At 39.4% G+C, this 23805-nt stretch overlaps 1 protein-coding gene across 6 annotated transcripts in view; it reads right to left on the bottom strand.

Moving 5' to 3' along the window:
- Window positions 1-23805, bottom strand: part of LOC109920378 (signal transducer and activator of transcription 4) — a 95442-nt gene that overhangs the window by 24098 nt on the left and 47539 nt on the right. For 2 of the 6 annotated variants that reach the window (XM_048599193.1, XM_048599197.1), the window contains 13 exons: window positions 18621-18719; window positions 16367-16459; window positions 12363-12441; window positions 10114-10199; window positions 7067-7218; window positions 6816-6974; window positions 5158-5250; window positions 3364-3423; window positions 3242-3262; window positions 3057-3150; window positions 2719-2796; window positions 2132-2176; window positions 942-1025 (listed from right to left, as the gene is read on the bottom strand). In XM_048599193.1, coding sequence (XP_048455150.1) covers window positions 942-1025; window positions 2132-2176; window positions 2719-2796; window positions 3057-3150; window positions 3242-3262; window positions 3364-3423; window positions 5158-5250; window positions 6816-6974; window positions 7067-7218; window positions 10114-10199; window positions 12363-12441; window positions 16367-16459; window positions 18621-18719 — 1143 coding nt within the window. Of the gene's footprint in view, window positions 1-941; window positions 1026-2131; window positions 2177-2718; window positions 2797-3056; window positions 3151-3241; window positions 3263-3363; window positions 3424-4967; window positions 5075-5157; window positions 5251-6815; window positions 6975-7066; window positions 7219-10113; window positions 10200-12362; window positions 12442-16366; window positions 16460-18620; window positions 18720-21199; window positions 21283-23805 lie in introns of those variants that run through there. The other 4 variants (XM_048599195.1, XM_048599194.1, XM_020520416.2 and 1 more) reach the window with 4 other exon arrangements.

Here is a 23805-nt window from a genome sequence, read left to right as displayed (position 1 = left end):
TATTAAGAAATGGCTGAAGACACTGACGCTGCAGAGATTATGGGCCTTAACTGAACAGCTTGGCTAGGAGCACAGCTAGTTTTGTAGGACGTCTTCAGTACTTCATCAGAACAGTGCTCCTAGCCAAGCTGTTTTAGTACAGTTACAACCTTGGCATCTACATGGAACATTTATGCAGTACACAAAACAAACCTAGCACTTTCAGTCTACTCTTGATCATCAGCGAAGTGATGGAAGGTGTCAACAATAATGCTAGCAAGTGGCACTTGCTCAGCACTGACCTGCTCACTGAGAAGCAGTTTTCATTCTCCCAGGGTTGGATAGCTCTTGACCTCATGATAGTTGTCCAAACATGGACAAAAGTGCTGAATTCCAGAGTTGAGATGAGAGTGACTACTGTTGACATCAAGGCAGCAAGAAAGCTAGCAAAACCAGACTCAATGGGAGTCAGGAGTAAAACCATTCGCTGGTTGGAGTCATTCTTAGCATAAAGGAAGAAGGTTGTTGTTGGAGTTTTGTTATCTCAGCTCCAGGACATCTCCGGGAGTTCCTCAGGGCCACCCAATTAAGGTGCTTCCCTAATGATATTTCCTCTATCATAAGAGACATGGGGATGTTTGCTGATGATTGCACAATGATTAGGACCATTCATGACAAATAACCAGGTTTGGGCTGACAAATGATAAGTAACATTCATGCCACACAAGTACCAGATAAGGACCATCTTAAAAACTGAATCTAACCAAGCCCCATGACATTGAATAGCATTACCATGACTGAATCTCCCATTATCAACATCTGATCACCAATGGCCAGAAACTGAACTGGACTAGCCATATAAAAACTGTGGTACAAGAGTGGGTTACGAATCCTGCAGCACCTTGGTAAGCTGATGTGATGTTATTGATGTAATCTCCTGATAAGTGCATGAATCAACTCACCTCTAAATCTATGACCAAATCTTGATGACAAAACTGTGTCTCAAAATTGATTGAATGAAGCTCCTCTGTCACAATCAGAGGACCCTGTAAAATTAAGGGAATAATACCAACAATTAGAAAAGTGACAAACAAAAAGGAAGACTTGGTAAAAAGAACAAGTGATTGAATAAAAAATCATGTTGATGAGAATTTAGCACAAGGCTCAAGAAGGGATGATTGTTTAATAACTAATCAATTGAGGTATACATATTAGACAGATGTGATGTTTAATACAGCTTAAATTTAAGGTTGTTGACTAGAATTCTTTTGTCAATAAATGTGTAATGAATTTGAATCAAGCTGTTAAGACACTTAGAAAGAAAATGGAGACAATATTGTACAATATCAGTAAAATGCATGAACTTGCATTTGAAACATAGCATAGATATTGACGGCAGAGAACTCGGCAACTCAGTTATGTTTGTGCCTGTTCCTCAGTACAGCAATCCAAAACTAAACTCACTGTACTCCATCCTCCTCAAAGTCCTGAATATTCCTCTACTTTGAATATTTAGATAATCTTCCTTAAAAAGGTGTAATATCATTTGGTTCCACTATTCTCTGATAAAGCATTTCTCACTCCAACACTTCATTGGATAATCAGACTTATTCTTACCTTTCAGCTTATTTGCCATCATGTTACTAAACTGATGATTGCTCATTACTGACTTTCCAATGGGAAGAAATAATCCTTCTGAGGAAGGGTCACCAAATGTTAACTCTGATTTCTCTTTACAGATGCTGCCAGACCTGCTGAGCTTTTCCAGCAATTTCTGTTTTTGATTCTTATTTATAGCATCTGTAGTTCTTTGGGCTTTTATATAAATAATCCTTCTTTGTTCACCATATCAAAACTATTCAGCATTTTTGAAACAATTCAATTGAATCCGTTTTTAGCCTTTTCTGCTCCATTGGAAATAGCCCAGCCTCTTTACCATTGCAGATTTACAACCCAGTCATCCTAATACATTTATGCTGTTACATTTTCAATATATTTAACAATAATTCATCTCTTAACATCTTAGACTCAGAAGCTTTAAATATTTGAACTGTGTCATGTTACTGTTTTAGGAGCAGCAGAGAATATTCTTCTATAGTGCTGGCTATTTGAGCACAACTCAATTGATTAATAGAGGATTTGAAAGTTTTACCTCATTTCCTTTAGTTCCTGCAGAGGATTTCTGTTCTTTGAGTTGCTGTCAAAACATGCATATATTGAAATAGTTATGTTTTCTAATTTTCTCCTAAAGGTGCTTGCTTTCAATGTGTGTAGACATCAGTACTGTGCTATATATTCCATATCAAAGCATTTCACACAGTGAATTATTTCTGCAATGTACTGATTATTATGCAGCCTAGCGTTCTATGTTAGCAAAATATAACAATCATAGAATGACTGGAATAGAATTCTTTGGTTAATGGAGGAGCATCGATCATGAAACTAGAAATCCCTTCTCTTCGTTGAATAATTATCAGTTTTTTTTTTAAACTTCTGTCTGATGTAGCAAAATATGCTATAATAAAACATTTTCCAATACTGAACAAGAGTATGCCTTTGAACGGGGTTCAAACCAATACCCTTCTGAGGAAGGATCACTCAACCTGAAACATTAATTCTGATTTCTCTCCACAAATGCTGCCAGACCCGCTGAGTTTTGCAGCAATTTCTGTTTTTGCGACCCAGATGTTAAACTGAAACTAAATAAAAGAAGTTAACTCAGAGTAGCGCCTCACTAACCATTTTCCAGTCACCAGACAAGGAAATGAATGTCAACAGGCTGTTTTGGAAGACATCATAGCCACGACCAAACCTGTTCTAATCCAAACATTTTACAATTAGGTGTAGGAACACTTGTGCACTGTTTTCCTTGCTTATACAGATATCCTGCCCAAAGAATGCCAACTCGGCACAAAGTAAGAATAAAACTAGGAACTTCTTGGTGGTTTAATGCCATATCAGGTGGTGCTGTATGCATTAGTCATCAGGCGATCCTGATTAATATTTTCAGTCTGATAGACTGATTATATTGTTGGCATCAAGTGTTCATTTTGAAATGGATAAATTTTTTTTATTACCAGGTGCCTGAATTCCACAGAAAGACTTCCATTGACTGACTCTTCCATGTTCATTACTTTGCTATTAGTGCCTAATATATTAAATTTGCGATATCTGTGAATGAAGAGCACGTCATTACAATGTATACAAAAACTTCCAAAATTTTTCAAATTAGTTGTGTAACTTTTAACTTCTTTTCACCTACCCTCTTGCTGTTGAACTTTCTCTGCAAACAAAAGAAAACAATGAATAGAAAGACCAAAAAAAAAACCTGCAGAATTAAAATACCATTTATTAGCTTGAGAAAAGAATATTGTTTTAACATACTTGTCAATTGTAGCCTTCACCTTTAGCTGATAGTTCAACTCAGGTAATTTTACCAAAAACCTATAAAGCAAAAACAAAAACTTTTACAAATGACAATTTTTATACTAGTATTTAGTTGAACATTAAGGTATTCCCTGCAGTGTTACTCCCAGATTTATAAAGTTGCAACAGGCAACTCCCTCTCTCTGTCTGCCTAGAAAGGGATCAGAGTCTAATTCCTTTATCGCAGTCATAATTTATGTCAAAAAGAAAATAAGCCTTTCAAACTTACTAACATTCAACTACTACACTGCAACTGAAATGTTAATAATGTTGCAAAAGGACTTTATTTTTTAAAACTCATGCTCATTCAGGAATAAGATTCTTAGTGAATTGACTGTTACTCAGCCATTATAGCAGGCTGTCTCTGTAATTCTGGTAGGAGTTTGTCAGGCTGGGACAGAGTAAAAGGCCAGTGTCCCAAAGTGGATGGAGGCAGGTCCTGGGGCAGGATGCCTTATCACAGAATCAAAAAAAAAGTGTTACAGTACCGAAGGAGGTCATTCAGCCCATCATATTTTAACCAACTCTTCAAATGAATGTCAATACCTACGTGTCAATCTCCTGCTTTTTGCCCATATCCTCACACATTACTTTTAAACAAATTGCATTCCGTACACTAACTACTTGCTGTGTGAAAGTGTATTTTTCTCAAGTCAAATTTGTCCATTTTGCAAATCACCTTAAATTTTTGCCCTCCCGTTCTTGTTCCTTTTACGAGTTTCTTCCTATTCTCCCTATCTAGTCCTCACATGATTTTGAAAATCTCTACCAGATTTCCTCTCAGCCATTTTCTCTCCAAAAAGAACAGGATAAACTTCTTCAGTCTATCCTCATAATTGAAGTACCTCATCTGGAACCATTCTTGTAAATTGCTTCTGCAATCTCTTCAGTGCATTCACATCCTATAATGTGATGCTCAGAACTGTACACAATACTCTTAGCTAACGTAACAAGTGTCTTACTTTTGGAGTTGCTGCCTTTCCAATGTCTGTAGGATTTGCAAGTTATAGGTCAGTGTGTCTTGTGAGTTTTGGAATGCCAACTTAAAGGATATTAGGGAGCACCTCCATCATGGTGGCACACTGGTTAGCACTGCTACCTCAGAACACCAGGGAGCAGGTTCAATTCCACCTTTAGATAACTGCGTGTGGAGTTTGAACATTCTCCCTTTGTCTGTGCGGGTTTCTGTCAGGTGCTCCAGTCTCCTCCCACAGTCCAAAGATGTGCAGATTAGGTGGACTGGCCGTGTTAAGTTGCCCTGTAGTGTCCAGGGATGTGCTGGCTAGGTGAATGAGCCATGGGAAATGCAGGGTTAGAGGGATAGGGTGGGACTGGGTGGGATATTCTTTGGAGGGTCAGTGTAAACTTGATGTGTCAAATGGCCTGTCTCTGTATTGTAGGGATTCTGTAACGTTGGAGGAGTGATTTCCAGGTTAAGACTCCAAATAGGATGATGATGTAAAATATTTTTGTTTAATTTAAGCTCCCTGGTGAATGGCAGTAAATCAGGTTTTGGCAGTGTAGGGCTGACAGATGGATATCTTTATGACACAGAAACTCACTGGTGAATGCAGATGAAGTGGCCACGCACTGACGCCACATTTTCTGATGAGGATTGTGCTGGTGGGCGGGGGGAGCTCAATGTCAATGTTACTGCCAGAACCACAGTCTGAAAATATTCAAACGTCATAAAGTTACTGAAGAAAACGTCATCACAGCATTATTTTATCAACCAGAAAAAAGCACGCTCACCTTAATTTCACAGTGAACTGCACTCCTGTTTTTAGGACCATAGGTCTTTGTGGATGGGTTGGCATACAAGGCTGTCTTTCTACTAAGAAGGAACTGAATAAATTGAACAGAAAATAAAGTTTGTGGCTATTTACACAGACCCTATACACTCTGGTTACGTGGATTTGAAATTCTAATTATGATTGTAATCTATTAATGTTAAAAGTTAGATAATGCAAAATGATCATTGTGGTAACACCTCAAGATTACTTGTCCTTGAATTAATACAAAAAGTTACCACCCATCATAATGCTGAACCATTTAGATCAGGCTTTGTCAATGCCACTGAGAAATAGTTAATGTCAAATGAGACCACAACAAAGATGTTAAAAGTGAATTTGGTTTTATTGGGTTAGTAATTGAACAAAATCAAAATCAGCCTTACTGCTGCTCCTGAACACACTTCCAGAATTACTGCTGATATGCATGTTTATTTAGACATTGGCTAAAGATAGGATCACACCCAATCATGACCTCTGATGTTAAAGAACCTGTTGATACTCACTGCCAAGGTTCATACATGAAGAATTGCTATTTTAATAAGGTAGCACTGCTGTTGTTATTGATGAACCATGCCACAGCAGAAGTCACAACCTTCACAGGAGATGTAGAATTTTTAAAAATCAATTTAATTATCTCGCAGTTTAAGTAGCTAAACCACTGTGGATTTGGGTATAGTGAAGTGGCTGCTTCACTAAGCATAGGTATATTTTTAAACAAATTACAGCTGAACTATATTTGCTAAAATGCATTGGCCTACATGATTTTTATTTCTCTAATTTCACATTTTATCCTATCCCAGATTAAAACTCTGTATCCTATCCTTGAAGAAGTGTAAAACTACAAGCACGTGCTTGATCAGTGCTGCTTTTTAGTTTAGTTTACCAGGTACTGCAATTTGAGTTGAGTGAGAAGAAACATTAGGGCATGTTTCCCCTGTTTGCATTTTTCTGAACAGAGGTAAAAAGGCAGAGATAAATTTAGACTTGTGTCCATTTCTACGGTGCTCTCCTAGGTATTGTTGGGGCTTCTCTATGAAGCATTACCAGGACTGCACTTGTGTTGGATACAAATTCAGCATTGTTATTTTAATGAGGTACCAGGGGGATGACCCTCTTCTTTATAACTGACTTATTCTACTTAATGTATGACCCAGTACAGGAGCACCAATGCAAAGCTGGTGCATGTGCCAAATCTTCCTCAATTTTGCTCAATCCAATGGGATCCAGAACAAGGTTCACGATCATTTACATAGATTTACTTTTGTCTCTCCCCATCTCAGGATGAATAGGAGCACTTAGGCCATCTGGATGCTGACTTCCAGAAGAAGCCCAATCTCAAGAGGTCCAGAGCACTATTGCTGATAGTTCAAAGTTTCTGCCAGATTCACAGATGGAAAGGTTTAGCAAAAACACCACTCCTACATACACATTGTAACTTCTGGAAAAACCACTGGCAACACCTTTTTAAGGGCAAGTAGGGATGGACAATAAATGCTGGCATAGGCAATGACGGTCACATCCCATGCATGAATTTTAAAAAAAACTATTTTCTGCACCAGAATTTCTGGATTACAATATTTAAAAAAGTTGCCTTTTTGTTTTAATCAAGGTTTATACCTTTTGATGAAACTGTAAATCAAAATGTTTACTCTTTCTTCCAAATGAGGTCTCTGCAGAGGCATTGGATCTCCTTCATAAGTCACCTTCTGCAGCAGTTCTTCGAGTTTTTTAAGCTGTCTTCGGACCTGAAACAAGCTTTCTGCGAACAATGTAAACCTAGTTCAAAAGAATTTACATCACTCAAGTACACCATATTAAGCATGCATTGTACTGAAAATGGAAAATAATTCTTATACATTGTACCCTACCAGTTCTGCAGTTGATCAAGGCAGGTATTGTGTGGACCTCCAATGCAAGCAATTTGCTGTCGTTGTTTCCATTCTGTTAGCTCTTCAAACAGTTGTCTATTCATTAGAAAATCCATTTGGTTTAACAATTCTGTGATTTTATGGAGTACCTCCTGGGTCATACAGAGATTCAACAGTGAGTAGATCCCTAATATGTATGACCTAAATACAGACAGAATTTCACCTCCCCAACCATCCTCCGCAGCCGTAGGTGGCTGGACAGGCAAGGTGGGGGCAAGGTGGCCTTGAAGAGAACCTTGGCCCAAGTCTTGCCTCCACAGCAATTAAGTTCTAGACAAGAAAATCCATTGGGGATATTCTCAATTTGCCATCAATTAACAGGTTCATCAACTGGATGCCTCCTTGATTATCTGCCTTTCTACCAGGCTAGAAAAGAGGCTCATTTTCCAACTGGGTAACCAGGGTGACCTGCCTACCAAATTATGAGGCGGAGCTCCAATCATCCCAATCTAAGAGCAATTGGAGACATGAATGGGAGACAAAAGGGTAACATCTGAAAAATCATAGAAGCAAAGGAAAAGGGTCCCCCACCTTGCTGCTGGATTCCCTGGAGGTGTAGACCTCGACCAATGTTCTTTACCTACCCAGAAGCTGCTGGTGAGGCCTACAATAATTCGAGATGCTTGCAAAACCTCACCGGTCAGGTCTTAAAAATCAACTGAATTTTCTCAGCCATGGGGATGGCATCTACGCTTAGATGCAAAATGAAAAGTTGCTCTTCATTGAACAATTGTCGGTGCATTCCAGACCTCAACCACCCATTGTGTGAAAACGCTTTTTCTCACTTCACTTTCTCTTCTTTTGCCATTTACTTTAAACCTCTGCCCTCTTCTCCTTATTCCCAATCTCAAGACTGGGAACAGTTTCTCTGTATTCATTCTGCCCAGATCCCTCATGATTTTAAATGGTTGAGTCTCCTCTCTGCCTTTTCTAATTTTTTCAATCTATCTTCAACTCAGTGAAACAAGTCTTCAAAGAAACTATCAAACAAAGCCTTCTTTCCCCTCTGCAGCTGAAAAACATTGCTTGCTGAGATCTAAGTGCATTAACTATTGTCAGAACTCAGAGGGCATTCATAATGATGCCATCTGGCAACTATATCATAACTGTATCATATATAACAATGCTGAACAAATGGTCTCATTAGAAATGCTTGGTGATGGGGTACTGCTATAGAGGATAATCTAAATGATTACGGCTAGTCAGCCCAACCTTGTGTGGGCAAACTATTGGAAAAATATGATCTGACTGAAAGTATTGAGTGCCACTTACCAAGCCATCGATTGGTTAAGGGAAGATCATGAGCGGTTAACTTGATTGAATTTTTTTGAGGAGACAAAAGTAGTTGATGAGGTTAGTGATGCACTTTGGCCAATAAAGTTGTCCACATAAATGTTAGCAAGGTTTTTAACAAGTTGCCCAATGGCAGACAGGCCAAAAAACTAAGGCCCATCATTCACAAGAATGAAAGGCTTGATATGTGGGGGCCGGTCGAGGATTCTGGGTGTGTAGTCAATAGGGTTTAGACTGATGAGCAGGGATCTCACTGAAGCTTACAGAATTCTGAGAGGCCTCAATATAGTGGACGTGGAGAAGGTGTTTGCACGAGTAGGAGAGACTAGGACCCAACGGCACAGCCTCAGAGTGAAGTGACAACCCTTTAGAACTGAGATGAGGAGTAATTTCTTGAGCCAGAGGGTGCTGAACCTGTGGAACCCATTGCTGCAGGAGGCTGTGGAAGTCAAGTCATTGACTGCATTGAAAAGAGAGAGAGAGATAGGTTCTTGATTAGTAAAGGGATGAAAGATTACGGGAAGAAGGCAGGAGAATGGGATTGAGAATATATGTAGTGGACCAGACTCCATTGGCTGAACGGTCAAATTCTGCTCCAATATCTTATGGTCTTATGAACAATAGATGCAATGAGAAATAATAAGTTGGATCTAAAATTGGTTCGGTTTCAGGGAAAAGAAAGGGTGATGATCAACGTGTGTGTTTGTGAGTGGAAGGCCATTTCCAAGGGTGCCTGCAGGGCTTAATAACCAAATTCCTTGCTTTTTTTGTAGAAAGTGATTTAGAATCAAAATCAAGAGCCATGAATAAGAAGTTTGTGAGTGATACAAAATTAGATATGTGGTTGATAGCTTCAGGTAAAGATATGGAAGATATCAAAAGACTGGCAAGACGGACAAAAAAATTGACAAGTGGAATTCAGTCTGGAGAAATGTGAGGTAGTTGATTTGGGGAGGGCAAACGCAGCATAAGAATACAAAATAAAACAGCTGGATGCTGAGAATTGTAGAAGAACAGAAAGACCTGGGCTGCAAGTTCAAAAATCCATAAAGTAAGGTGTTGAGACAACAAATGAGGTAACTTCCATTATTAGCTGAGAAATAGAATACAACAGTATGGAGGTTGTGCTAAATCTGTATAAAATACTAATTAGACCACAGTTAATGTATTGCTTGCACTTCTGATCAGCTCATTACAGGAAGTATTTGACCACTCAAGAAAGGGTACAGAGATGACTTAGTAAGATGTTGCCAGAACTGCAGTATTTGTAAAAATTCATTCATGGGATGTGAGCATCATTGGCTGGCCAGCATTTATTGTCTGTCCCTAGCTGACCTGAAGAAGGTGGTGGTGAGTTGCCTTCTTCGATTACTACCGTCCACCTGCATGAGAAACACTGAATCGATTGGATTTGTTTTCTTTGAAACAGAGGAGGCTAAGCAGAGGTTTAATGGAGATGAAGGTCTGGAACTCATTGTTCAAAAGGGTGACCAAAGCAGAAGCTCGTTTTGCTGATAAAAATATATTATGGATATATATTTGAAGTGCCCAACCTATAAGGCTGTGGGTGAAGAAGTGGAGAGTGGAATGAGTGGATAGCTCTTTTTCAGCAAATGGAGTCACTGAGGCTGAATGGCCTCAACTGTACCATAACTACAAAATGATTCTGTTCATGTTGCATAATAGCATGTTACCTTTCGTTTATGATCCAGTTGATTGAGCATTCCTTGCAACCGAAAAACTTCCTCCTTCACATGAACACTGTTTCTATCACTATGTTCTGAGAAAACAAAGTTAACTCTGATAAAGGCACATGGGAGACACTGACATCATTCTGTGTGTCCATTACAGCCACTGTGTATCAGTTAAATGGAGCATAATGACCAGGAACGGAAGAATGTCAGAAGTGCACTTTCAAGGGATGACTGCAGGAGGGCGTGGCAGGCTCTATCCTACTTAGCATATTGCGAGGACAGGAGGGAGGGCATCCACAGTGTGATGACAGGACAAGACTTTGTTTCCACAGGACAGTGTGGAGTTCAATACTGCCATGGGCTGATGCAGCTGCAATTGGAAAATTGGTGAGGACACGGTCAACTACATTTTTCTGCTTGTCGGTTGTCTCACTACCTACTGCAGACACAGTCTGGCAGATATGTCCTCCTATTAAGCCATTCTGAACAATGGAAAATGAAGGCCCCAGGAAGATTACAGTCTGGACAAAATCATATGCTCTCCCTATGAGGAACTTGTTGGCGGAGCATTTAATCAGCTGGAAAGATGGTGGATGAAGACCCTGCCACCTTACTGCCACCACCCTATTTGTTTGTGGCAGAGTAGCCTGTCTTTCTACCAATTCAGGCTCCTAAATAGGCAATTAATGACTGTTTAAGGGCCTCATCCTACCACCAACGGTATTAACCTGGAACCAGGCAGATTGTTATGTAGGCAGCACTCAAGCAAAAATATTGGCTCCTGGAGTGGGGGTGGAAAGGTTAGGTCCCTTGTTCAAAGGCACTCAGCGATTGATCGAAAAGAGTGATATAAGCAATGTGAGTTCCTCCCTCCACTGCGACCCCATTCCCACTCTCACTCAGCTGGGTTGGGGGTGATTCCTTAATCTGAGACCTTGGATGGATATAGTACTGGAAGCTGCAAACACCTTCCCAGTGGTGGTGCTAAGCACTGCAGAGCTGCCAGTGTCTGACTGGCCAACAGCTTTAAGCAGATGGGACTACTAACCCCTTGATTTTGGGGGAAAGCCTACCATGAACCTGTTAAGTGCTTGAATAACACAAGATGGGGCGCGCCTTTTGTAGAAGTGGCAAGAAGGTGGTTTCATTGGTTTTACAGTCATTGTTTGAGGCCCCTATCATCTCCACAGTGTCCCACCCACAAGTGGTATTTAACATGGAGGACTACTGATTCATTTGCCCAAAGAGGATGGTAGGAGGTAATCAGAAGGAAATTTCTTTGCATATGCATGACTTTCTATCATGAAATTTCATGCTGGCCAGAGTCAATATTGAAAATTCCCAAATTACTCCATCCTGACTGCATACCACTGTGCTGCTCCATTGGGTCTATCGTGGTGATGGAGGAGTCTGGGACTTTGCCTGTTCGACTGTTGTTCAACTCTTCTATGGGACAGCTATTTCAATTTTGGCACAAGTCCCCAGATGAGTGGTGAAGACAACTTTGGCCGGGTCTACTATTGTTATTTCCAGTGCCTAGCTAGACACAAGCCCTCTGTTTTGTTTTATTTATTTGACTTCTCTGTAGGTTTCATGCAACTCCGTGGTTTTTCTGCCATTCCAGGAGGCAGATATTAGTCAATCTAACCATTGGAGTCAGGTGTACCAGGCTGTGTTGGAACAGATTTTCTCACCTGAAGGACACGAGTGAATAATGTGTGTGTTTAAGAACGAGACTATCAAGTTTACTCCACGTATATTTAAATTTCACTGTGGAATTCATGTCACAGGAGGGTTAGTCTGTGCCTCTACATTAATAATCCAGTGATATTACTGGTCTGCTGTTGTCACTCAGGTCCTCAATTTCCTTTATTTAATCTGTTATTTCTTTGTTACTTCATTCAGTCATGACAAAATATGTTCTTGAATTAAGATGCATTTCAGCCATATAAAAGGCTATCAGAATTATCCGTGATCTGCCACATCCAATTAACTACTGATATTCCTTTAAATATTACTTGCTCTTCATTTCCAATGACATCCTACATGAGTACATTTTGATTTCCTGGAATTGCTGCAAGAGATGACTCCTGAATAAAATATTTACATCACTGTTGCCAAAGCAGAGAACCCATACTCAATTACTGGTGTTAAGCATCAGCATTAACCCCAATTCAGTTATATCAAAACATCACAAGTGCTGGTTCTTGACTGCCCTAGTGAAAACAACTCTTCACTATGAAAATTACCTTGTGTTTGTAGTGTCTTGTATCTAAAATCAAATTCATCCTGCAGGTCCTCAAGATTTTTGACATCTTGTTCTACCAACTGTTTCATTAGCAAGAAAGGAAAGAAACTTTGGTTAGAAAGATTTGTACAGTTACATTATTTATTTTAATTAATCTTATTTCTTCCCTTAAAGAAAAGTGTGAATAGGAGCAGAATTTAAGGTTGAGGATTTATAGCTTACGTTAATATACATATCATGGAAACAGGCTATTCAGCCCAATGAGTTCATACCAGTGTTTATCAGCACTTAAACCCTCTCTCAATTCCGCTCTTGGACCAGTTACTCCTTCATCTCTTTAGTTTCCCCTTAAAGGCATCTAAACTATTTGCTTCAAGCACTCTGTGTTTGAGAGTTCCACATTCTTACCACTTTTTGAGTGATGTGATTTCTTCTGGATTTCCTACTGGATTTCATACAATCCCTACAGTGTGGAAACAGATCCTTTGGCCCAACAAGTCCACACCAACCCAGAGAGCATCCCACCCAGACCCATCCCCCTATAACACACGTAATCTACACATCCCTGAACACTACAGGCAATTTAGCATGGCCAATCCACCTCGCCTGCACGTCTTTGAGCTGTGGGAGGAAACCGGAGCACCCGGAGGAAACCCACGGAGACACAGGGAGAATGTGCAAACTCCACACAGACAGGCAATCACCTAAGAGTGGAACTGAACCCGGGTCCCTGGCGCTGCAAGGCAGCAGTGCTAACCACTGAGCCACAATGCTGCCCTTGCTTGGTGACCATCTTGCATAGATGACCTCAAGTTGTGGTCACCTTCACAAGAGGGAACATTCTCTCTTGAAACCACTCTAAAATTTTACTTTAATTTATTTTGGTTTTAAACATTTCAATTAGGCAACCTCTTAGGTTTCCTTTCTAATGAGAAAAGTGACCCAGCCTGTTGATCATTTCCAGAAGTGTATACCCACACATTTCTCATATTATCATTGCAAATCTTCATTGCTCACTTTCCAGTGCCTCTATCACATTTTTATAACACAGTGATCAGAACTACTCTTAAGTGTGGCCTTTGGCAAAGTTTGTTGAAGGCTTAGAATAATCTTCCTTGTTTTAAATTCTATCCTTTTAGAAATAGAGCCAGATGCTTGTTTTTTTCCTTATCTAATGTCCCTGTTAACCTATAATGCAGCATTTAGCAATTGATGTGTTTGTATTCCAAGATCCCTTTGTTCCAAGACCCTACCTAGATTTGCACATTCCAATTAAATCACACTGACGGATGGAATGATGACTAGAATATTTTGCAATGGTCAAGTCTGGAGGTAACTAAATCATGAATGAGGTTTTGCAGCAGGAGGTGGGATAGGGAAACTGGAGCTGAGTGATGCAATTCAGATGAAAATGGGTACTAATAGAGAAAATGTGTGATTCTAAGCTTAGCTCAGGATCGAATGGTGAGGGTGTCTACAGTTAGTTAGGTAGCTAAAGTATGCATGTCGCAGAGAGTTATCTGTCAATCTGTCCCTTTTTTAAAATTTTTTCATGCGATGTAAACAATACTGGTAAGGCCAACATTTGGTGGCCGTCCCAAGCTGCCTTTGGAAAGGTGGCTGTGAATCATCTTCTTGACCACAACTGACATAAATCTAATAATTCTTTATGGCATTCCACATGTGCAAATAATTCAGCAAGGTTCCCATTCAAGTTTCAATTTATATCTTTGAAGAACAACCTAGACGGCAGGTTGTTATTGTGTCTGTTGTTGTGTGGGCATCTTCAAGTTTCAATATCACGAGAATAATGTTCCCATTTGCACAGCACAAGTCAGCATTTTACACAAGTAAACAGGTAGGCAAAAATATTAAGACTCTTGATGTTTTCCTACTAGTCATTTGTTCTGTGCAAGAACTGAAGGGAGTGGGGGAATCAGGTGGCTTCGTTCTTGACTCAAGACCAATACCATTCCACCCTTTGGTATTGTCCCACTTCAACCTCACTGTCACACAGGCATTTAGACAACCACACAGACATCACCGACATAGTATATTTCCAAATAAATTTTTTTCAAGGTAAGTTGTGCAACTGAAATTAAATTTGTTTTTCTCTCATTACAATCCTGGAGGGACATCATTACACCTGAGTGCATCACACATCACTCAGCCGGATGTTCAGTGTGTGAAATTATTTGTACAGCTTCGCATGCTGGAGGATGCAGTTAGTAGGTTTCAAAATGTAGCACTGGGTAAAAATAAGCACGAATGTGGAGAGGAGTTAACAGCAGTGGAAGAAAGTTAGAATACACAACACACGCACACACACACACAACTAGGTTGAGAGAACCATTGTCTTTATTATATGCTGCCACCAACTTTAGAAACACACCAGAAATCTACTGGATCCTACATTTTAACAGTGATTAGACTTCAAACATCTGTCCTTGGTTGTAAAACATGTTAGGACATTTTGAATTGTTAAAAGATCCTACATAAATGCAAGTATTGCCCCTTCCCATAAATGATTCTCCCCACCGTTGTTACAAAAGCTTTTGAGGTCAAAATTTCAAGAAGATAATGTAAATCCATCAAGGTTAGTCTCAGGTACAAAGGTTAGATATTCTGTACCCCCTGCCACTGCCAAATTCACCATACACGTTCAATTTGTGACTGTTCCTCAACTTAAGCATCAATCAGCAGCCAAATCTTCACCCTTTTAACTCCAATTATCTCTGCCCTTGCTTTCTGAAAATGTTGCCTACCTCACTGGGTACACATTTATAAGCACCAGACACCCTTGGACACTACAGCCAGAAATTCATTGAACATGGTGTACTGGGATCTAAGGTAATAACATAGCTGAACCTGAACCTGCCCACTACTGATGTCCCTGTGTGTCTCTTGGAACAACAGTAAAATCTCCATGGGCTTCACTGAAGGTAAGCATGCAGGTGCAGCAGGCGATAAAGAAGGCAAATGGTATGTTGGCCTTCATTGTAACAGGTTTCAAGTACCGAAGCAGGGATGTATTGTTGCAGTTATACAGGGCCTTGGTGAGGCCACACCAAGAGTATTGCATGCAGTTTTGGTCTCCTTTTTCTGAGGAACGATGCTCTTGCTCTCAAGGGAGTGCAGTGAAGGTTTACCAGGCTGATTCCGGGGATGGCGGGTCTGATGTATGAGGAGAGATTGACTCGGTCGGGATTGTTTTCACTGGAGTTCAGATGAATGGGGGGGAATCTCATAGACACTTGTAAAATTCTAAAAGGACTGGACAGCGTAGATGCAGGTAGGATGTTCCCGATGTTCGGTGTGTCCAGAACCAGGGATCACAGATTGAGGATTCAGGATGAAGGATTTAGGACGGAGATGAGACATTTCTTTACCCAAAGAGTGGTGAGCCTGTGGAATTCAGTACCACAGGAAATAGTTTATGCCAAAACATGGATTGTATTCAAGAGGCGACTAGATATCGCACTTGAGGCGAATGGAATCAAAGGTTATGGGGAGAAAGCAGGATTAGGCCATTGAGTTGGATGATCAACCATGATCATGAAGAATGGTGGAGCTGGCTCAAAGGGCTGAATGGCCTCCTCCTGCTCCTATCTTCTATGTTTCTACCTATTTCAGAATAGATTAAGGATAGAATATGCAAATGTTTGTAGTGTATTATAGTTCAACTACTCATTGATGAACATTTAGCATTTAACGAGGCCTTACATTTACTTTCCTTCCAGTTTCATTAACTTACTTGGACATGGATGAATGTCAGATAACTTTCTGATACCTGCACCAGCCGTGTGAAATCTCACCTACTAGAGGCACATCTCAGGAAACTGATGTTACTGTATTCACAGTTTTCCAACATGAATTGCTGGTGAATGAAGTTATGTTTTAGCAGCTTCTGACTCTTAAGGATTTTCCATTTTGTTCCCCAATTCACACACATTCACCTTTTGGATAAAATAAGTAGACTCCTCTATAGGTTCACAATTACCATACCTGTGTATTGGTCTTAATAGCAGTCATTCTGTGTTCCAGACCTCTTTGCCTTTCTGAAATCATGGAGTTCTGTAGTAATTTTTCCTCAAGCCCCTAGTATACATAAACAGGATTATAAACAAGATTAAAATTTATGAGACAAAATATGCCAATGAATGAAACAGGATTTGATTACCTCAGCTCAATTAGTTGATGGTATAATGGTGTTTTTCACCAAATGAAAATGAATTTCCAGAAGGTGATTGATAAGGTACTGTACATTAGGCATATATTGAAATAAGAACCCATGGTGTTGGGGGTGTTATTTTAACATAAATACAGGATTGTATTGTATTGTGATAGGATTTTAAATAATAAAAGTCAGAATTGGGATAAGGAGGGCATTTTAAGGATGCGAACTAATGGTGTGCCACAGAATCAGTGTTAGGGCTACAATTATTTACAATATATTAATGATTTGGATGAGGAAAGTAAATGTACTAAAGCCAAGTTGGAGGATGAAAATGATCTTGCTGTTGTGCCAGGCATATGTAAGTGGACAAGTGGTGACTTTGAACAAAGTCCCAAATACAGCAGAAGATTAATGTTGCTTTTAAAAAGGATTCTAAACAATTGTTTTATCTCGGGGCTTCCTTTTCTTAAGTTTGCATATGCTCGGAGAATGGCTCTACACTTGGAGGCATGTGATCTTGAGAGCTGCATCTAATTCCACAGCTGAGGCACACTATATACAATTGATAAATGATCCACCTGATCTTCTTGTAAATAAGTCCAACAGCTGATTTAACAATTGTTCCTGCGGGTGAAATATGGTGAGGTTGAATGTGCAATAGCCAATCAGAGAAATGACATGTAGAAATGAAATCGAATGTAGTGTATTTTACAATCAATACAATAGCTAATGCTCAATATAGTTGATCCTAATGCTAAACAGCAGAAATATCTGTGTATGTGCTTGGAGCATCAAGCAAGTACATAATTGATGGGTGTATAGTCAGAATTTTGATGTGCAGTCTAGTTCATTTTAAACACTTTGCAATAATGTTGACTTTAGATTTGCAAGCAATGGTATTGACTGCATTGCCAATTACCTCCTCAGTATCATTGCTGTTTGAATAAATTTTTTTTATTAGTTCATGGGATATGGGCATCACTGGTTTGGCCATAAGTTATTGCCCATCCCTAACTGCCGTGCAGAAAGTGGTGGTGTGCTGTCTTTTTGAGCTACTGCAGACCCTAGGACAGCCACAGTGCTGTCAGGGAAGGAATTCCTGGATTCTGACCAGCAACAATGAAGAAATGGTGATATAGCTCCGCATCAGCATGGACTTGGAGGGGAATTTACAGGTGATTGTGTTCCTATGCATCTGCTGTCTTTGCCCTTCTGGGTGGAAGAGATTAAGAGTTTGGAAGGTGCAATAAGAATTACTGGAATGCATTTTGGAGATAGTACACACTGCTGCCACTGTGTACCAGTGGTGAGAGGGGCCAATCAACATTCTGAGAATTACCATTCGCAAAAAAAAACTAAACTAGATCAGCCATATAAACATTGTGGCTACGTTTAAAGTGAAATTTTGCAAATAATTATTACAAAACTGAATACCATGAAAATGACTATTTCATAAAGTGTCTGCATTTTATTAAAAAAATTGATTTTCAATCCTACATGGAATTAACAAATTTCGTATGACATTTGCTGGTGAGTTAGAATTTTCTCTGTCTTTATAAATAGGTGATATCATTTTGCTTTATTATGTGTTGTATTAAAAATAATACTGGATAGAAATTAATTGGGCTTCTAGCCAGTTAATCAAATAAACACTGAGCAAAGCAGCCCAATTTTTATCAGCGGCTACTTTTGTCAGTTGCCTACTACACAGATTTAGCAAGCAACACTAAGTTTTCCTTAACTCATTAAATCAGGGAGAGAAGGGATTTCACAGCCAATCATGTTTTTATCTCTGAAAATACATGCAGCCTAAAAAAGCTACAACTCAATGTATTTGGTTACATCCTGATCTATACCGAATGACTTCAACAGAAAATAGTTGTTTGCAGAGTGAAATAGAAGCTGTCATTTTGCTATTACCCATTGTGCACTACTGACCAAAACCAATTTCCACTCATTAATGTGCTATTTTTGCTATTGGTTTGCATATTTACTAAGTGACTCGTCAGTGGTTATATAGAATGAGACACAAACCAAGAAATTATAACATGGAATAATAAGATCAGAAACAATATTGCCTACCTGTTCAGGCATGTTCACAGTTGTTAGAATCCTCCGCTCCTCCTTGAGGCAATTTGCAATAACTGACGCCATATGCAAAGGGTTGCCTAGATACTGCACCTGCAGCATAAATAAATCATAAAGTAATGACAAAACATTCAAACTCAGTGCTAATAACGCTCGCTGAAATACTTCTATGCCTTGCGTTAGTACACTATTGGAATTGTGATGGTGCAATCCAAGAAAGAAGATTATTATTCATGTAGATTTTGTTTTCCTTCTTCATATTAGTTGCAACTATGTAATTTATTCAACTTAGTACAGGGAGAAAGCTCAGTCTCGACTATGTTATATCGGTTTTGAAGACATTTCCACAGGCAATCCAGTTGGTGAAAGATTATCGGCTGCTTAAAGTAAAAATATTTGGAGTCAAGGAGAAGCCTTCTGCAACAGAAAATGTACAGCAACCTTGACAAGAGACAGTGGAGAAAATGAGTACAGTGTCCATGTTCATAGGCTGTGGATGCAAATGCTATACATAAGATTCTCAGGACTAAAGAGGAATTCTATGGTAAATTTCAATACTGCCACAAAACAAAAAAAAAGCTCTTGTAATGTCAATCTCAGCAATACACAATGCAAACCCTATACTCCATCACCAGAGATAACAAGGTGTAGAGCTGGATGAACACAGCAGGACAAGCAGCATCAGAGGAGCAGGAAAGCTGACGCTTCGGGCCGAGACCTTCTTCTGAAGAAGGGGCTAGGCCCGAAACATCAGCTTTCCTGCTCCTCTGATGCTGCTTGGCCTGCTGTGTTCATCCAGCCCTACACTTTGTTATCTCAGATTCTCCAGCATCTGCAGTTCCTACTATCTCTCTCCATCACCAACATGCAGTATTAACTTGGTACTAGCTTGAAGGCAGAGGCTATTTTTAATTTACAAACTAATGTGTACCTTCACACTCATTCATTATAACTCTTGGATCTGCTTTAACATTAGCTACTCCTCCATCCATTCCTGGTGAAATGTACAATCTTAAATAAATGAAAAGAATACACATTTATTGCGCCTTCCGTGACCTTAACAAAAACAGAAGTTACTGGAAAAGCTCAGCAAGTCTGGCAGCATCTGTGAAGAAAAAACTCAGTTAACGTTTCGGGTCCGGTGACCCTTCCTCAGAGTTTTCCTCTGATCCCATGTGAAGGTATTAGAGAAGGTGCCTAAAAATATTCTTGTATATGGTTCCAGGGACAGGCAATAAATGCTGGCCAGCCAGCAATGCTCACGTCCCGTGAGTGAATTTAAAATAAAAATTGATAAAGTTCCATATCCAGACATGTGGACAGAGTTAGAAGTCGTGGAATAAAAGGGCTGGTAACAGAATAGATATGAAATTAGCTGAATGACCAGAAACAGAGTAATGGTGAACAGTTGATTTTCAGATGGGAGATTTGGGTTAATATCCCTACTTTTTTTGATCTATATTAATGACATCAACTTGGTGTATACAATTTGTGGAACCATACAAAACTTGGAACCATTGTGGAACTAAGAAGAGAATAATACAGAAGGTCAAGAGAACATGGACCTGCTTGTGGCACAGGGGGATAATTGGCAGATGAAATTTCATGCAAAGAAGTGTGAAGTAACCAACTTTAATAGGAACACAGAGAAGCAACATAACTTAAAGGGTACAATTCTAAGGAGGATGCAGGAGCGGACAGACTGGGTGGGTACAAGTTCACAAATTATTCAAGGTTCCAGGATCTATTGAGGGAGCAGTTAATAAAGCACTTAGTATCTTGGGCTTTATAGATAGGGGCATAGAGTACAAATGCAAGGAAGCCATGATAAACTTGTATGTAACACAGATTCAACTTCACGAGAGTATTGTGTCCATTTCTAGGCTTTAGGAAGGATGTTAAGACACTGGAGAGGATGCGCAAAAAAAAAAATCCATAAATATATGGTTACAGGGATGTGGAGCATCAGTTGCATGCATAGTTTGGATAAGTTGAGTTGGGGTTAGGGTGAAGGTTGGAGAAGATGAGATATGATAGAGTTTTTCAAGATCAAGAGGAGTCTGGACAGAATAGATGAGAAGAAACTGTTGCCATTAGTGAATAGATTGATTACCAGAAGACACTGATTTAAGACAATTTGGAAAGAAGCAGTGGTGACAGGAAGAAAAGTTTTCTTTTAAATGCAGCCAATGGTTAGGAACTGGAATGCAATACATGATGGTGTGGTAAAGGTAGACTCAAGTCTGGCTTTAAAAAGAGATTTTGGATAATTATCTGAAGAGAAAAAAATGCAGGGGCTACGGGGAATAGGAAATATTGGAGTTGTTCTTGCAAAGAGCTGGCACAGGCAGTATGGGCCTTAAGCTTCTTCAGTGCTGTAGCCATTCCATGATTCTATGGAAAGACAAAGGACCATATAATCTGTTTTTGTGACATTGATTGAGAGATAAATCTTGGCTAGTACATGAGGGAGGACTCCCCTGCTCTTCTTCAAAACAATATTGTGGGAGCTTTCACAAGTACCAGAATGGGCAGGTAATGCCTCGGTTTAATATTTTGTTTAAAAATCTTACAATTTTCATTTGCAGAAAGCTGCCCATAATCTTCATCAAAACACATTTTAGGGATGGATCACATATATTCTGCTTTCTCAAATGACGTGAAAAATGAATCCTGGAAATAAGCAAATCAGAGAATTGGCCCCTCTATTTCATACACTTCTGGAGGCAAGCAACATATCTACAGTGAAATGATTGACAGAGGTTTTGTTTTAAAGCAAGCCACAGTTTCATTAAATTCACGATGTCATAATCAAATAATTCACATAAAAACACACAAGTACAATACATGGCCAAACGACTCAAGTACAGCAAAAGTGACAGAGTTCATTTCAGTCATGAAGTGCTGATAGTTGAGGAACAGCAGACTTCAATGGCCATGGTTTGGGGTAAAAGCAACCCAATCTTGTTTGCTGTCCTCAATTGCCATCCATTGACATTTACTGTAATGTTGGTGCAAAGGGAATAGTTAAAACGCACAGCTTGCTACTACAGTGAGTAGTTGAGGCGGATAGCAAGGACATATTTAAGGGAAGGATGGCTAAGTTTTCGTGAGGGAAACAAGAGTAGAACAGTATGCTGATAAAATTAGTTGCAATGGAGTGGGTTGTGAAATAACTCCACAAAGGATGGCACCCCGTCAAGTCACCCTTTATTTACACATGAAGAGTCCTTGACCCTAGTAACGCCTCTTCAGAGTCAGCTCTCAGAGTGCCAGGATCTCTGTCATTCCCCTCTTTATCTGTCAGCCAGGGCTCCCTGATTCGATCAGATTAACAGCCTTAATCAGGGAACTCATATTCTATGAGGTCCAGCTGGCTGACCTTGTTACTCACTACAGGTTGAATGCCTTGTTTCTGTTCTGTAAATTCTATAACATTCTTTAATGTTGTGATGCAGTTAAACCAACTAGTTTTGAAATAAATTGGGTAAAACACACTATATAGTGAGTAAATTAGATGATTTCTCAAACTTTTGCCAGGAGCATGCATTCAAGAATGAACCCTAAAAGCAGCCCTTCAGAGCAATTTCTTCTGGCTGTTTAAAAGGAATATATTTTGGCTTAAACTAGTTGTCATTCAGGTTTATCAGGTATTTCATTAAGCTTGTTAAAAACTGCTTCACAGATACCATAGAAAAGATTTATAGAAAGGATTAAGTGGAATGTAACACCTTGAACTGAGGGATGTTAGGGGTTAGAAAGTAAAAGGCAGAGAAGATTCTCAGACTACAATGTTGTGGAGTGTTACAGGGATTTCAGTTGGAATGTTCACATTTTCTGTATATATTTAAATGATCTGGACTCATGATTTGAGAAATGGTTTTTAAATATTTCAAAAGAACATAATGGAAGGGCACTGAAATCTTGTTTACTGACCAACAGGGTTATTTTTGGCTTTCAGCTCATGACTGGGTGATGTGGTCAATAACACTAGATCTTTCCAATCTGATAAATGAAGTCTATGAAAAATGGTTGGAGAAAGTTGCTACTTAAATGTCAAATGGCAAGGTTTTTCCACTTCACTGACACATCAAAGAACTTGATTATTATTAACGTTCATAATGTACCCTTAATTAACTGTCATTGTGCTCAAAGGAAAATCAAGGCAGCCATCAACATTCAGTTCTATACTAAACGTAAACATTATGAAATTAAATACTATCCATATTAAGTCACAAAAGTGTCCAACAGCTTATTGACTGTTCATTACGTAGTCCCCAAGAATATCTAGAGGGATCACAATTAGCAATCAACTTTTGCCACTTGTTTTAGATACAGACGCAATGCAAACTTAGTTTGCCAGTGCAACTAATTGATGGTAGCAGGTAAACAGCATAGGCTGTTAAGTGGCTGTTACCTCAGTAAGGGATCCAAATTTTAGACTATCCAGAATGGATTCCCCTCCCTATTCTTAAAGGGAAGTTGTATTTTGACTGGAGAAGGTACTGGAAATCTTTGTAAAATTAGTTTGACTTGAGAAAGACATTAGAATGGCACATCACTGTGCAGGCCTCAAGATTTTCCCAACACTGCACTGACAGACCTTGGAGTAGAAGCTGAAGAGTGGGAAAATGTCATTAATCAACAGAGAGCCAGGAAGTCCTGCAAACAAACTTTGCAAAACCAGTGGAATCAGATCAATGAATACATCATTAATGCCGTTTCCTACCAACTTCATTACTAGTGTAATGACTGCTCAATACGCCATCCCCACAAAACACACCTACAAACAATCCTTATCAATTATAATACACAGCAAACATTCAGAGCTTCACCTTGCCCTCTAAGTGTTTCAAACCTCACTATCAAGTCGTACATATCTCCACTAAAGCAGTCAGCCAGAAGAAACATTGTTTAAGCAATGCAACAGTTTGCTCCATCAAAAATGTGCCTTTTGTTATGAGCAAGCTGATCACATGTGTATGGTCTCTGTGCCTTAGTAGGTCACCAAACATCTTCAGGTAGCTCCCCTCATCCAGGAGCTACCCTTCACTTGCCATGGTGCTGCAAATGCAGATGGCACAGAGCACTGCTTAGAACGATTTCTGCTGAGATACTGTGTATTGAATTGCATGATAAACTGATGTTAAGGTAGTGGAAATTTTTTTTTGGTTATCGT

Source organism: Rhincodon typus, chromosome 7 (assembly GCF_021869965.1).
Source record: "Rhincodon typus isolate 14 chromosome 7, sRhiTyp1.1, whole genome shotgun sequence".
In the NCBI taxonomy this organism is placed as follows: domain Eukaryota; kingdom Metazoa; phylum Chordata; class Chondrichthyes; order Orectolobiformes; family Rhincodontidae; genus Rhincodon; species Rhincodon typus.
The sequence above is the reverse complement of the archived record's forward strand: the minus strand, read 5'-3'. Positions and strand labels throughout refer to the sequence as shown.